Genomic DNA, 16,057 nt, shown 5'->3' on the forward strand with positions numbered 1-16,057 from the left:
CCATTGACCCATTAATGTATTTTCTGATTATATCATTGACATTATTAGCTTGCTAAAATATAAAATCATTGTTACTAAAAACTAATATTTGGTGAAGTAGAAGCTAAAGTTCATTAGAAGCCGAAGCAAACAGAACACGGTAAATAAATTCATGAAGATATGGTGAATTTACATTGCGTATAATTTACCATTATTATAGTTACTAATTTCTAATAATTATTTTTAATTATTAATCATGGCTTAATCCTCTGCGCTGATCTAGTTTTCCGACCTCGCGATGTAAATGCTGAGTCATCCCATCATGAAAGACTCGTATGTAAATATTACTTTATTCTACTTCTATGCATCATTATTGTTTTCTAGCAGCAGTCATTATTTAACTTCATGACACGAATATTTTACTGCCTCTTAAATATATTGACTTCAAGGAATTACCTAACTATGTCAGGTGTAAATGAATTTATTGGCGACTTCTTATTATAGGCCAGCGACTTTTATGATATTACTTAACCTATTATTTTTGTTATATTATTATATTATATTATTAGCGACTTTTTTATAGGTCAGCTTTTAATCGGTACGAAAGTGTGGGAAATAAATTATTTATTTATTATTATTTAAGTGTTAATTTTATTCTCTATAGTAAGCAAAACCTTATTTCCTTCGCATGAAATATAACACGCTTTAACTTTCACGCCTAAATTCATATAGAAATTTAAAATTAAGTAATATAAATCTTAAACGTTTCCACCCTTTGATTTCGAAAAATGTCCAATTCTGTAGAGAAAAAAAAATATTGAAGACTAAATACGAGTTACGAACAATTACTCGAGAGCTCTGATCCTGAGTCTCATTAACATACATAATTGCATGAAAACCGTAGTGAATAACACGAAAAATTATTCAATTAGATCACTGCAAACACAAGCGTCGGGACCAAGCCGTCTAATTTAGGCTGTAAAATTTAAACACAAATTCAAATTTAATCATCATAGATTGATGTAGAATGTATAAACAAGGAAGAATAGAACTTGTTCGTGAAGAATAATAAATGAAAAACTAGCTCGTGCGTTCCTCTAAGCGACAGTAATTTTCTTCTCAATTTTCAATATTTACGCGGCCAAAATGTATCTAATAATAAAAAATAAGAATAGATTGCTTTAACTTAATTTTGAAGCATTGCAATTTATCTCTTTTGATTTTCATGATGCATATAAAAATTCTTAGTTTGTAAGTTTGTAATGCAATATTTATAGATTCATTAAAACATTTGTATCATGTTACTGAAATTAATTCTCAAAGTACGTAACATAGAATCACGCTCTTCTATTACTGCTTAACTTCCAAGCGAACGTCGCTTCTTTGTTTTCCATAAGAGTGCAGCCATGATTGATAATTAATGGGCTTTAGTTAACATATTATTTAGCCCCTCTACCGCCTGACATGAGCCTATATACTTCCAAAAGCCTATATACTTCCCAAAAAGGATACGTTCTGGTGATCGTAAAATGACTTGCACTGATGGTTGCCGCAGCGTACGACAACTTTAAAATGTTCTCTCTTGCGTACAAACGTCCTCAGGTTGCTACACTCAATAGTTTACGTATAATTTAAGTTGAAAGTTATGTTCCTGGAGACTGACATGCGGTGGTAGAGGGTTAATACTCACATTGTGACTCCATTGGACCTTGAAGACCTTAGGATTGGCCTTAATGCTGCACTCGAAGTAAGCGTCAGCACCTTCCCTGATGTTGTTCATGTTCAGGCTGACACCCGCTGCCAGGTGGAGGCGTGGGCTGACTGTGGCGGGAATAATTCAATTATATATATGGTCACGAAAATTTTCTACACTCAAAGAAATATATTACTTCGTCCTAATAGCGATATATTTCTGCCCTTGTATGGGTCATCAGACTTCGTTTCGCCTGCAAACCGGGATTTCAGTGCTGGTGGTTAAAATCGGTGGTTGATTAAAGAATGTGTCGAAATTTGGACAATATATGACCCATTTATTTTATGAGATGGGGAATTCGTAGTAAGCACGTAAACAGTTAGAGACGAGACGGCAACGAGAGAAAAATGCTGTATTTTATGAGCATTCTGAAGACCTACGGAAAACTTGTTGTCATATGCTGAGCTTCTCAGTTCTTCGTGTTCCGGATAGATAGAAAATGTTGCATAAAAATTCTATTTAATTAAAAGCTAAAGCCATTAACATTTAGCAATGTTTTCAGCAACCTCATTAGCTAACAAGCTTGTCTTAGCATCTTGATCACTTCAGCCGTAACAACCTCCAAACTTTTACCGTTTTCGAAAAATTCTGACTATTTTTGCCAAACAGCAAGCATTTTCTATGCTCCAAGCTTTTTACTATGATCCAAGCCTCTTTTCTATGCTGCAAGCCTTTTTCCTATGTTCCGAGCTAACCCTGAAACACGAAGACACCTCACTACAAGACTATTGCATTACAGTGAACTTTTTAACTGAATTCGCATTGCTAAACATAAATGCTCACTGCAATGCTGTGTATTCCCAAGTTACTCACTGTAAGAAAGATGAGTATTGAACTTCGACAGGGCACTGAGCTACCCATGGCGCCAAAAGATAGAGCGCTACACGTCTATCGCATTAGGCAGCGCGATATCACTTCGTCTTTCACATGCATCATCGCCATCAGACTTTCAAAGACTCGCTAAGATCAAAGCTATTGTCGTATGAAACCTATAAGCCAGAGTGTCGCATTTCCTTCTCAATAAAAAGATCGATGGTACATGGAGAAGCACATTTCTCGGTTCAATACTACGTGTAATGTTTTTTCACGATTTTTCAGTTCACGATTACAAGTACCGTATCTCCCAGTTCAATACGACGTGTAAAATATCTCCCAGTTCGATACGACGTGTACCGTATCTCCTAGTTCAATACGACGTGTACCGTATCTCCAAGTTCAATACACCGTGTACCGTATCTCCCAGCACAATACGGCGTGTACCGTATCTCCCAGTTCAGAACGAAATGTACCCTATCTCCCAGTTCAATACGACGTGTTCGTATTTCCAGTGTTCCATCTTTCTGTGAAAAAGGAGAAGCCTTTTCATGACTACACTTCGGCATTTATTGGAGATCACACGCGCATCCTCAGTGGAAAAGTTTCTTTTCATGTAATAATTTGCGAAAAATTCGGAGTCTAGGCGACTCAAAGTCGTTTCCAATTTTCACAAAAATATATATGTATTTTGAGATGCAGAAGATCTATAAAAAATGCTCAAAACCGTTTAATTCTTAGTAGGGTTAAGTGAGCGTACTGTAGTATGACAAAATTCGTGCAATTATTCTATTTAAGCGGAATACTTTTGCGATATATTTTGAATAACAATGGAGTTAGTTATAATTATATATACCAAGCCTGTATAATCCAATAATATTTAATAATGTTATCGAAAGAGCATCAATTTTCCGGCTATTTAATTTAAGATTTTAACTTTAAAAATAAGTAATAAATTTTCACTGACGAAGTTCCTATTTGCTGCAAGCGAAATCAATAGCTACTAGTAAAACTTTTGTAATCTTGAACTTAAAACCATGATGAATAATAAATTTGGAACCTAAAATCGTTAGAATTGAAAAATCTCTAACCTAAATCACAAATGAAACTAAAAATACCATATTGAAATTCTCTTTGATAATTATTTATGAATCATCCAATACCCTGAACTCTCACAAAAAAATAATACGCATGAAATGTCATTACGGTTGGAATGATATTTCATAACCTATTCATATTCCATTACCTCCTCATATTTCATTACCTCCTCATATTTCATTGCCGGCTCATATTTCATTACCTCCTCATATTTCATTACCTCCTCATATTTCATTACCTCCTCATATTTCATTACCTCCTCATATTTCATTACCTCCTCATATTTCATTACCTCCTCATATTTCATTACCTCCTCATATTTCATTACCTACTCATATTTCATTACCTACTCATATTTCATTACCTACTCATATTTCATTACCTAAAAAAATAACATGAAAATGATTATCGAAACATAATAACATGAAACATGATTAAATAACATAATGACATGAAAGAACATGAACAAGATTGCCGAGTTAACTCACAGTGTATTTCGAGGGGGACTTTATCCTGCAGGACAGAGTTGGGGATCTGCGGGTTCTCAGCGCGACACGTCAGACTTGATCCTTGGTCCTCTACGCGAGCCTCCAGACGCAGACGTGAGCGACTCACGTTGTTCTCAACCAGGATCTGTTGCACAGACAATAATTTGGTCGTGGTTAAAACATTAATTTAAATATTATAATTTTTTAGGATATATATTTATTTTCAGACTTAATATTACAAAATTAGATTTAAAAAAGTAATTTATTTCAGTAAAAATTTATATATGCCCAATTGTAGGATCAATATTTTTTTCGTCAATCCTTCAAAAGTGATTCCGGGTGCGTTTGAAATATTTATTGTCAGATAAGAGTTTATAAAGGTAATAATACTTATACTTCTGCTTCCCATTCAAAGCATAACATTATATTTATTTAATCGATAAATATTCTTATTGTTGTAGGTTTTTGCTGAGGATTTCTTCCAGTAGCAGTGTTTCCCTAAAAATCACTCACATTTTTCAAATATAGGTTGACCTGAGCAGTATTATTTTAAATAATACGTTTTACCACATATCGCTAAGTTGATACTTCCTAAATTCTTATTCTTATTAAATCAGGAAATACCGCTAGCAATCGAAGTTCTTTGTAGCAACAACACTAGTTGCTTAACACGGCCATCACTCTTTACCCGGTAAATATTCAAGACACCGAGCCCTCATTTAATTACCGTTCGATGTCTTTCCCCTCAAGTGCGCTGACTTTGTATTTGATTAGAGCACCAAGGATGCCAATCAGAAACTTTGGGCGCCATCTAATTTGCTTTAATTACGCCACTTGTGAAGTTCAAATTTTCGACGCAAGTTAATTCAGGTCTTAATGAAAACATAAGACAGTGCTTTCTCTTCGAAGTAGAGTGTGAGTCCATGATGTCTTAGCATAAAATTTCGTACCGTCTTTACCGTGGCGTCAATAATTCTTTTATGTATCCGTTCATTATTTTGATGCAATATCGAAATGAGGTGTAAACTTCATTGCAAACTCGTAAATCTCAGTCAGAAATGTCTTTACCATAGGCCATTTTACTACATGTTTGCTACCGATGGCGAGCTATCGTTTTGAGTTAGCAACCAAGTCTCTTTTGAGGCAACAAATTCGGGAATTGAAAGCGGCAATATATCCTGGAAAAATTGATTGTAATTTATTGGCTTCGCCAACTGATTTCTTAACAAGTATCAAATAACATTATTACGGCCCACCATCTTGGAAACTTCAACAAGGTCGGATCGTGCTGAGAATTAAAACGAAATGAAATTTGAAAGCCTATGAGGGTGAAAACTCTTGTAATTTGGTTCGGTTGAACTTATATATTGGGGCATAATTGTGGTTCTAAAATGACTGACTGGTTTTGAAGTTAAGTTTGATGGAAAAGGGCTGTATTAAAATTTGAGGTTGCACAAGATATCTCTGGGCGTAATAAATAATGTGCTGAAATGACTAGTTTTGTACATTTATATCATTTCAAGGGCTTATCAATACAAAATTAATGTATTAATAGGCTAGGCTGGTCGCGAATAATCATATAAGAACACGAGCAATCGAAAATCTTATTTGGTAAAGCGATATAAAACTAAAGTTGGCAACGACAGCCCGATAGAAATGAGCCTACGGCGCAAATACACAAAAAATAAGTTATGAAAAAGTCAAGGAATATACTTCTTTGCATAATACATAATATAAATATATAATACATATTATATGACATATATTATATAACATATAATATACTATATATTATATATTATATATAAAATTTATAATATAATTACTTAATTCCTTTCTTATAAAAATTACTTACAGACCATGTCGTCGGTGGGCTGGAAATCCGTATAATGATGTTCAAGAAACTCCCATATTTCAACCTTGATAAATAATAACCCTAACAAAATTTAGAGTCGCCCCAGCTTCTGGTAATCCAAATCAGAAGCTGACGCGTCAATAAATTTTCACTGGGAAGGAGTTGCAGACGCAGACCTGTCAACTCGTGAATTGCCCAGATCTACAGATCTCGAATTTCAAGCAAGGCTCTCTTCCTTACATTATAAATTTGAAGGTTTACGACTTATAATTCGTAATTTAAGTTAATTGAATTACAAACTTAAATTCGTAATTTAAATTAATTAAATTACTAACTTAAATTCGTAATTTAAATTAATCAAATTACGAATTTAAATTTGTAATTTTAGGTAATTTAATTAATTAAATCGACAATACTAACCTGGTCGTCGACAGGCTGGATCTGCGCGTCCCCCCTCCACCAGGTAAGGATGGCGGGGGGGCGGGAGCCCCGAGCTTCACAGGAGACCTCGTAGTGGCTGCCCTCCACCAGCGGCTCTTCCAGCCCCGACAGCTGCACCGAGTACGGCGGGACTGCCGAAAATGTTCGATATATTGAAAAAAATATAACTCAGTACTCACTGCAGTGAGTGACAGAGAGCGCATTTTTTCGTCGACTAAAACGTGAAGTCACGGACGGACAGACGGACGGACGGACGGACGGACATGGCGAGCACAATAGTGCATTTTTTTCATAAATGAGAAAATGCGCTAAAAACTAATAAAATGTTGTCAATGCAATAAATTCTCTTGTCTTTAATCAAATTTTATTGAAAAATATATGTTTGTATACAATTTTATTGTATGATTTTTCATAGGACGATGTGTTTGTATTGGATGGCGGATTTCTTCTTTTAAACAGGTTTGACGAAGATCAGAAAATGAGTTTTATTGATGATATTCTTATTAGTTTGGTCAATAGGCCCAGAAAAATATTTTTCGTTGGCGTTGGCAAATCGAAAAATATTATTCAACCTATCTTTAAACTAAGAAGACAAAATTATTGTCAATAAAATCAATTCTCAGGTATTCAATCAAACATGCCCTAAAGTACAAACTTTACCATCCTACACTTGTACATATATACATATATGTACAAGTGTAGTATATGTATGTATGTATGTATGTATTTTGTTTAATATTTCTACTGCTTGAATTTGTATTTGTAATATCAGGAAAAAATTAAGTCCGAGCTAAATGTCTGCCTCTGACTCGAACCGAAATAGAAATATTTTCAGGATTGTGAAACGATTTAAAGACTGAATTAAACATACCGAATTACTAATCGGCTTTATCTTCATAACATTTTTTGGGACAAATAGACGATTAAATAATAAAATTATGAATATGATGTATATGCAAAATTTAGCGTTTGAAAAAGCACCCTATATAGCATGAAAGGATGAGGTTGATATTGAGATATTTTTTCAGTTGTAACCTCTTCGCGAAAGATATTTCCACAAATCCCTAATCAAGCAATTCAAGTTATCAGTATACATTTTACCTATGAAACTGAGTTACAAAAAATAGTTTATCATTTGGCTGTTCAAAATGCATATGGGACATCGTAGGAACCAATAATTCTCGTTGGCAAGTTCAAATTGATTTCTGCGCATTGTCATGATATAAAATATAAACTTTCACAATTACACTCAGAAAAATGAAAGGGTCATATTGTCCAGATTGTGACACTTTTCTACCACAGCACGAGTAGAAAGCAGTCATTGCCCTGATACGCTCTCATGTCGGTCCAAACTGGCTCAGGCTGACTTATTCAAGAACAATAAATGTTGACATTTAGACCAATTCTCCCTCATTTCTGGGAGCATAAACTTATATTGGCACTTGGCGAATTATTAATTAATTAGACTCACAAATGACATCAAGAGTGACGGTGGTGGCCTCAGGAATGGTAAGATTGTTATTAGATCCTTGGCAAGTAAGGATCTTGTAGAGGTCGGAGCGCTGCAGAGGTGGCAAGATAAGCGTGTTGCTTGTCACTTCTGCGCTCTGTTGTTCGCTTTCGCTGTCCAGTGCAACATCTTCGTGCCACCAGGACACAGTTGGGCGAGGCCGACCTGACAGTTAAAATATGAGTTTAAAAATTACTTTTTAGAGACAAGGGGCCATACTTTTAAAACTCGCTAAGTGAAGGTATAAGTACTTACGCTCTATTTTCTTTTCTATGATTAATGGATTTTGCTTGAAAGGCAGTTAATGATTGGTTGGTGAACTTACGATCTCTTAGCTTTTTTTGAAAGTATAGGCCCAGATTTCTAAAGAAAGAGGCCAGTGTCTCCGTTGTTACCAATATACAATGAATTTCTTTTGAATGAAGTTAATGAGAAGTGTTGTAAAAATACGCGACAATATGCATACATACGCAACGACGGTTTAAAATATTTAGTAATTATTCATGCTGTCATAATTAACGGTAAAATAATGATAGGATTAATATGGTATTTATGAAGCCCCCCGGACACAATGGGGTGAGGACGGCCTGCTACTTGCAGTCATACACACCAATACACGAATAGTTAAATATATTTAATATTTATATACGTAGTCATATGCAGCCAGTAGATGCACTAAATATTTTTACACGACATCATATTTAACAGCTAAATGCTGATAGAATTGTTATGGTGTTGATAATGCTGTTATCTGCGAATTAATTATAAAATGATGACTTAATATTGCTGCATATACTACATGGACGTGTGAAATTTAAAAAGACGTAAATAACTAACACAATTACTTGAGTTCTTAATTTATTGGTTAAACAATTATGGTTGGGCGTGTGAAATCATTTCTTAAACATTAATTATTATGAATGTTCACTAAGTACCTAAAGATTTAAAATTATCTTTATATATTTTTTTCTTTTTCGAAATAATGCACTGCTTGCAAAGATCATAGTATACCAAGTTAGTTTGCCTTTATTATGCATATATTCATTTTAATTATACAGTTTTCGCTTGTATACCCAAGGAGCTGTTCAACTCAATTTGTAATTTTCACAAATTTTACAATGCTCAGATATTTGTCCATATATTGAAAATGAAAAGGTTTTCCCTAAAATGACGCGGAAGTGGCTTAAAAATAAGAACAGGAGACCAACAATTCTTTTAGTCATATTATTGATAAATTTTTAATAAATAAGAGACAAGAGTGTAAGTATAATGATCCAGATATTTCAAGCAAATCGTCCTAAAATATGTAAGTTTAAAAAGCCTGACCTAGTTCCTTATGAAAATGAAGAAAATTCTAAACCAAGTTCTAAATAAAACTGTTCTGGTAACAACTAAGTATTGGTAAAGATTGCGAACCTCGAGTTTTTTTCACGAATGAGAAGTTTCAAAACCAATTTATTTCAGGGGCCGTCTCAGCTTTATAAAATATGTTCAATATATATACTAGGAGTCGTGGCTGTCATTCCGAACGATTCACGAGGGAAGAATGTCTGTATAAATCTCATAGGACAATTCCAAGTTGTTATTGGATGCGCGAGAATCTTGGCTGAAAAATGACACTTCGAGATAAATGTGGTGCCCAAAAAATTTTTTTTGGGAATATCACTAGCAAATGTTAAACGGCGTTAACGTTAGGTGAATCACCACGATGTTTTAGCAGTACGATTATGAATAAAAGAGAACTGCACGTACGAAATTCATGCTGCAGAAAAAAAGCAAGCAAATGCAATGGAAAAATTCCGCAATCACGCATTACACACGTTTCAAAACACTGTAAAATCATTTAAGTGAACTACCTCTTTGCAACCGACTATCTCACTTCCAAAACGTCATCGCAGGTAAAAATTTTCTGCTTCAGTCAATGCTTGTTGTTCATTCGCACCGCTCTTTCTTTCACTTGACGAAAAGATGTTACGTCGCTAAAAGTCGTTCGTCCGATATCAGCGTCCTCGAAACGCTCGTCGCCATACCGTGTTGACAGTCAAATTTTCACCAGAGAATTTTCTCGAGTATTTTGAAAAGTATTTGCGCTTCTCACGCACCAGATGGCTTCACTTGTACTCAGATGACGAAAAGGGACCGTGAAAATCCGGCGGAAATTGTCCGGAGACTTTTCCAGATAGCAAAGATGGCGTCAAAACGTTAAAAACACGAATGCGAGGAAAAAGGAATATGGAAGGTGGTAGAAATTTCAATTTAAAGAGAGAGATTTTCATACTTCTCTTGATTCCATAACATCAGAAAATTTTTAAATTTCAACAAAAATCCATGATAAATTTTCGCTTTCCGATGCGCCGCGATACAGCCAAAAAATTATCAAAATTTTAAAAAATAGATGCAATTTGTAGATTCATTACTAATCACTTTGCGCCTGATTTATCTTCAAACTGAAGCTAATTTCGTCAATCATAGTATTTTTTCATCATGAGTTGAACGTTTTTAATATGATGCAGGGAAAAAATTTCATTATGTAACAGGGAAAATATTCAGTTGGGAAAAGAGTCATTGGGAAAAAATGTAAATCGAGGGGAAGATTCAGTATGAGTCGTACGTTTATAATAAAATGTTTTGTGCGTGAGAATTCGATGATTTTTATTCGTAATTTTTAATTACTCACTGGTAATTGTTTAATATATGATTAAATAGTATAGTATATCATCATTATTAGAGCACTGTATTTATGTGCAAAAGACAATACTTTTTCAACTGAAAGCCATAGCGTTCAAGGAAAAAGTTATGGTTTATCAAGGTTCACGAAAATCAAGTTATATGGATTAGATTTTTGCAACGATTTTTCATGTCTTTTCACTAAATAGGCCCCGAAAAATTTAATAGGAGTCGTTTATTAGCTTATACTCGGTGGAATAAGGTTTTAATGTCAGTTTCATATTTTTTTCATCAGTAAGGCTGTTTTTAAACATTTAGTTATCTGCTGAAAGGAAACTTCCTGTTTTGTATTCCTCGCCAAGCAGCCAGATGTCGTAGGAAAAGGGATGGGGGTATTTCATAAGACAGGCAAGGTCATGCGGTTTTGTGTCTCGCCTAGTCAGTTGCCATTATGCATTGGACAAGTGAGCAGCGTACGTTTGCTGTCAAGGCATAGCTTTCTAATGGCCATTCCATTTTCTCTACTCAGCGAGCATTTCGTAACAGGTTCCGTAATCGTCCTTCAGGTTGGGGTTCCTGATTTACGGCAAGTGAAAGTGCGAATGCAAAAGTATCTGAAGGTCAGCGGACTGCCACAACAACCGAAAACTTCTATGTGAACGCATAACTGTGCGGCGTGCGCTGACGAAATTCGGCATAATAGGCATTTATTTCCTGGAGGAGAACGAATAATTGACTGAAATGAATGTCAGGTATGTCTGATTCCAACAGGGTGAATTTTTTGCAATTTTTCATAGGGTTACCTTAAATAAATTGTTTACAATGACTATCCAAGGACCCTACCTAATTTAAAAAACAGCATACTCCAAGCCATCGCCAACATACCCGTCAATATGCTCCAGAGAGTTGAACGTAACTTCGAAAATCGACTAACTGAGTGCATTGACAATGGGGCTGTCGTTTGTCCGATTTCATCTTTAAAACTAAGTGATACAAAAATTTAGGTAATATCTTGTTCAATAAAATTATAATATAATTATATCTTTAACGGTTCTTTTTTAACTGAGCATTCAAATTACATGTAGCTCGTTTCCGTGAATCAACCTGCATTGTCAAGATATCATAATTTAAAGGATTTCGAAACCGATTAAACTATGGCAACGAAGCTTTCGGCTAAAGATGACCAGCTTACATAAATTACTTGAAAATAAATTTAGGTTTAAGCATTAAAATAATGAATAGTCATCAAATTCTCGGAGCAGTTGGCAAAGGGAAAAATCAGTTTCAGTATAATGGTAAAAATTTAATAAAGGCAGTGCTTTCGTTTTATTTTGAGAATGTCTCTGTGATATTTGTCGCGTAAAATTCTCTTGCGATCACTAACAAATTCTGCCTTTTTTGGAACCAACTTACCGCTAAATAACATTCAGCTATAACAAATGGAAAAGACCCCGATTTAACAATTCTCCCGTTAAATAAAGTTCGATCTTAATACAAGAAAATCATCCTTCATAAATAATTTTTCCGTTTTATAAACTTCAACTTTTAACAACGAAAATGATGCTGTAGAAATAATTTTATCACTCCATATAGTTAAAATTTAACAACTAATATTTGTTTATGAAATAAATTCCCCGTTAAATAAAGTCCAAGTTTAGGAATAGAAAAGAACGATACTTAATGAAGCTTACCTCCCAGCAAGTCGCACCGCTATGACAATTTTAGAAATAATTTTCCCATTCCATATAGTCAAACTTAACAACTAATATTTGTTGGCGAAATAAATTCCCCGTTAGATAAATTCAAAGTTTAAGAATAAAAAAGAACGAAAAGTAATAAAGCTTCTTCCCCACTCCGTATTGTTAGAGCTTATCAACTAATATTTGTTTGCGAAATAAATTCCCCGTTAAATAAAGTCAACGTTCATGAACAGGTGCCATACTTTCAAAACTCGCTAATTGAACGTAAGTACTTACGCTCTATTTTCTTGTCTATGATTGGTAGATTTTGCTTGAAAGGCCGTCAATGATTGGCTGATGAACTTACGATCTCTTAACTTCTTTGAAAGTATGGGCCCTGGAAAGAACGAGAAGTAATAAAGCTTACCTCCCAGCACGTCGCACCGCAGCCTGACTCTCTCGCCCACGGCGTAGGGACCGATCACTCCCGACGCTTCCAGCCCCTGTTCGTTCAGTACAGTCACGCGCTCCGGCGGCTCTGTGGGAGATTGTTGAGTGCAAAATAAGGAATCATGAATAAAATAAAAGAAAAAGTTATAAATAATATAATAAAAAATAAAATAAATAAATAATAATGATAAATAAAAGAAAAGAAAAGTTGTTGTAGTAATCCTTAAGATTCATCACTTCATGTAACCAAGCACTAAATCAACCAGCTCGCAATTGTTACGCTAAATTTTTGATATTCTAATTAATTATGTTAGCAAAATATAAAAATTGAAATTGAACTGAAAATTTTGCGTCTGTATCACGACGCCAGATTTAAATTTGGCTGATTTGCAAGGCAAACACGCATTTAATATGAGATTCAGAATATTTTATCGACTAGAAAATCTCGCCACCACGAATTTCATCTCGTTTCAATTCTGTATATTCAATCCACAAAAATACAGTACGAACTGAAATATCTTTTAAATAGAAATTTGTCATGACACATTTGCCCCCACACTCGAACCCACAAATTTTTCCTTGACCCAAATTTCAAGTAAATGAAGTCTCATTGCCCTCACCGATGACGGTAAGCCGAACCCTCGAGTTCCTGGTAGGAGAGGACCTGAAGTCGACGCGGCAGCGGTACAGGTTCTCATCACTCGGCAGCGCGGGGTCGATTACGAGTCCCGGGGGCTCTAAATTCAGGTCGAATTTTGCGCGAGTGCCAAGCGTGTTTTCGTCGCTCCATGGTTCGTAAACCGAACTGTCGCGAGCATCCAGACTGTAGAGGAGAAAAATAAATTTAAATATATCAATTATTTCATTTTTAAATTATATTTTCTGGTAGAATTATCGCACAGGAAAAATAAAAATTGTATATGTGTATAAATGAAACGAATGTTCGCTTTTCAGCATGTTTTTTTTTTGCTTTTTGATTATAGATTCTGGTAGCAGAATCAAACGGGAAGAATAAAAATTGAATATGTGTATAATTGAAACGAATGTTCGCTTTTCAGCATATGTATGCGTATTATCATAGAGAAAATACGTATCGATTTATCTCAAGTCCTATCGTTGTTGAAATCAATGAATCTCAGTGAAATAACTTCTGGCTATCATTTAAATCATAATCCAAATATAAACCTCGGCGTTATGTCTCTCATTAAAAAAATTCTATTATTTTAAATACATTAGAACAACTAAATCATTATTTCAAATAATACACATGCAAACAATAATAAAAATCAATAAGTGCAAATGATTGAACACACAACAGAGCCCTGACGGAATTTCTTGAGTTGACAGAGTTCATTGAATTGAAAATATACAAAATTTGACGCGGCATAGATCTTAATGAGCTGACAGAGTGTAAATTTAATGAGCACACTCTGCCATGAAAGACTCAGAGTTAATGAGCGAGCGTATCTCAACAGCGTCTTTAATAAAGGCGTTGTGTTTTGATAACAACACGTAGGGGGAATGGAAGTGTTGTGAGGGAGACTCGTGTGCGTAGGGGGAATGGAAGTGTTGGGGAGACTCGTATGCGTAGAGGGAATGGAAGTGTTGTGAGGGAGACTCGTATGCGTAAGGGGAACAGAAGTGTTGTGAGGGAGACTCGTATGCGTAGAGGGAATGGAAGTGTTGTGAGGGAGACTAGTATGCGTAAGGGGAACAGAAGTGTTGTGAGGGAGACTCGTATGCGTAGAGGGAATGGAAGTGTTGTGAGGGAGACTCGTATGCGTAGGGGGAATGGAAGTGTTGTGAGGGAGACTCGTATGCGTAGGGGGAATGGAAGTGTTGTGAGGGAGACTCGTATGCGTTGTGCTAAATGCATTACATTACATTACCTTTCAGTAAATTACATTACATTGAATTGCATTGCATTACAATACATTACATTTCATTACATCACATTACATTACATTGCATTGCATTGCATTACATTACATTACATTGCACTGCATTACATTGCATTGCATTGTATTACATTGCATTGCATTACATTGCATTACATTACATCACATTGTATTACATTGCATTGAATTACATTACATTACGTTACATTACATAAGCTGACATATTGATTCATGTATAATTCTCACCCCAGTTATTGGTTTATGCATCTGAAACCTTCAGAGTTAAATGTCGCTGGCACTAAAGTTTTCTCATGCAGCAATCAATTAATTATGAATATTGGAAATTTTGTTCTAGCTGTCGCAATCCCACCAATAAAAAACAACGAATCGACAAACCTTCAGCTACTGCATTGATTATTCGTGTAATGTTAATTTTATTACCGACTAACTATATTCAATTAATTAAATTATCAACTGGATTGAACTTTCTCCATGTGCAGCCGAATGATTTTTCGGAAATGGGCCTAAATCGTTTTATGGCAAATTTCAATACACCGTTCACATTTCATCATTTTCATCATTATTAAAATGCACAACAATAAACAAAGTTAAAAATGTACAATAACATTGCACATCTATAAATGCATTCGCCGGCCTTGGAAATAGAGAGCCATTTCAATTTTGGCGCATAAACTCGATTCTGCGCTCCGGAACTGCGGATAATGACTCCGATGGGGGCGCTTCTGGAGTAGACTCAAATGGCGTACAAGTCTCTTCGTAAAATTCCTACGAGCATGGCATGCGTTAATGCACTCGATTTAACTGTAACGACCGTTCGGGGTATGTTCCCCGAGGTATATTATAAGGAATATACATATTTAAGGTCCCCCGAGGTATATTCAAATTCGGTTATGAGAGTCCACCAGACAATGCTTCTTGTGCGATGTTAGTTTCGTGCCATAAAGGCCTTTTAACGCTGAGACTTCTTGCAATATGCATGTCATCTAACTTTAAATAATACTTAATCTTCTGATCTCAGTGATATTTTGTCAAAAGTTCTCTTGGTATCATCAACATAAATACAACTTTTATTGGTACTAGCCAATTAATTTTCATTTTTGATTTTGGTAAAATAAACACTGTTAAAATACACTGCAATCCACAAGAAATTACCGCTTGTTAATTATTTGAAAAATGTACATAATTGCTGCACCGCTGAATATACTTAACTCTAACTTTTATTTGAATGAATTTAAATGCATTGAATGAATTTATATGCACCTCCAGTTAATGGTCAATTTTTTTATTGGTAGCAATTTAGAAAACTTGAAAAATTAAATTAGAAAACTTGAAAAATACTATTTAAAATGTGACATGTAGAAAATAGCCATCTGAAATGCGCGCAAGTTCACATCAAGACCCCACA

The 16,057-nt window shown here is 35.0% G+C and overlaps 1 protein-coding gene across 1 annotated transcript in view; it reads right to left on the reverse strand.

The window, feature by feature from the left end:
* LOC108677033 overlaps positions 1-16,057 on the reverse strand; it is a 107,222-nt gene that overhangs the window by 12,987 nt on the left and 78,178 nt on the right. The window contains exons 5-10 of the mRNA XM_047881377.1: positions 13,354-13,556; positions 12,711-12,821; positions 7,899-8,102; positions 6,407-6,558; positions 4,132-4,276; positions 1,670-1,800 (exon numbers count right to left, since the gene is read on the reverse strand). Coding sequence (XP_047737333.1) covers positions 1,670-1,800; positions 4,132-4,276; positions 6,407-6,558; positions 7,899-8,102; positions 12,711-12,821; positions 13,354-13,556 — 946 coding nt within the window. The remainder of the gene's footprint in view (positions 1-1,669; positions 1,801-4,131; positions 4,277-6,406; positions 6,559-7,898; positions 8,103-12,710; positions 12,822-13,353; positions 13,557-16,057) is intronic.

Source organism: Hyalella azteca, unplaced genomic scaffold, assembly GCF_000764305.2.
Source record: "Hyalella azteca isolate HAZT.00-mixed unplaced genomic scaffold, Hazt_2.0.2 contig7741, whole genome shotgun sequence".
Taxonomy (NCBI): Eukaryota; Metazoa; Arthropoda; class Malacostraca; order Amphipoda; family Hyalellidae; genus Hyalella; species Hyalella azteca.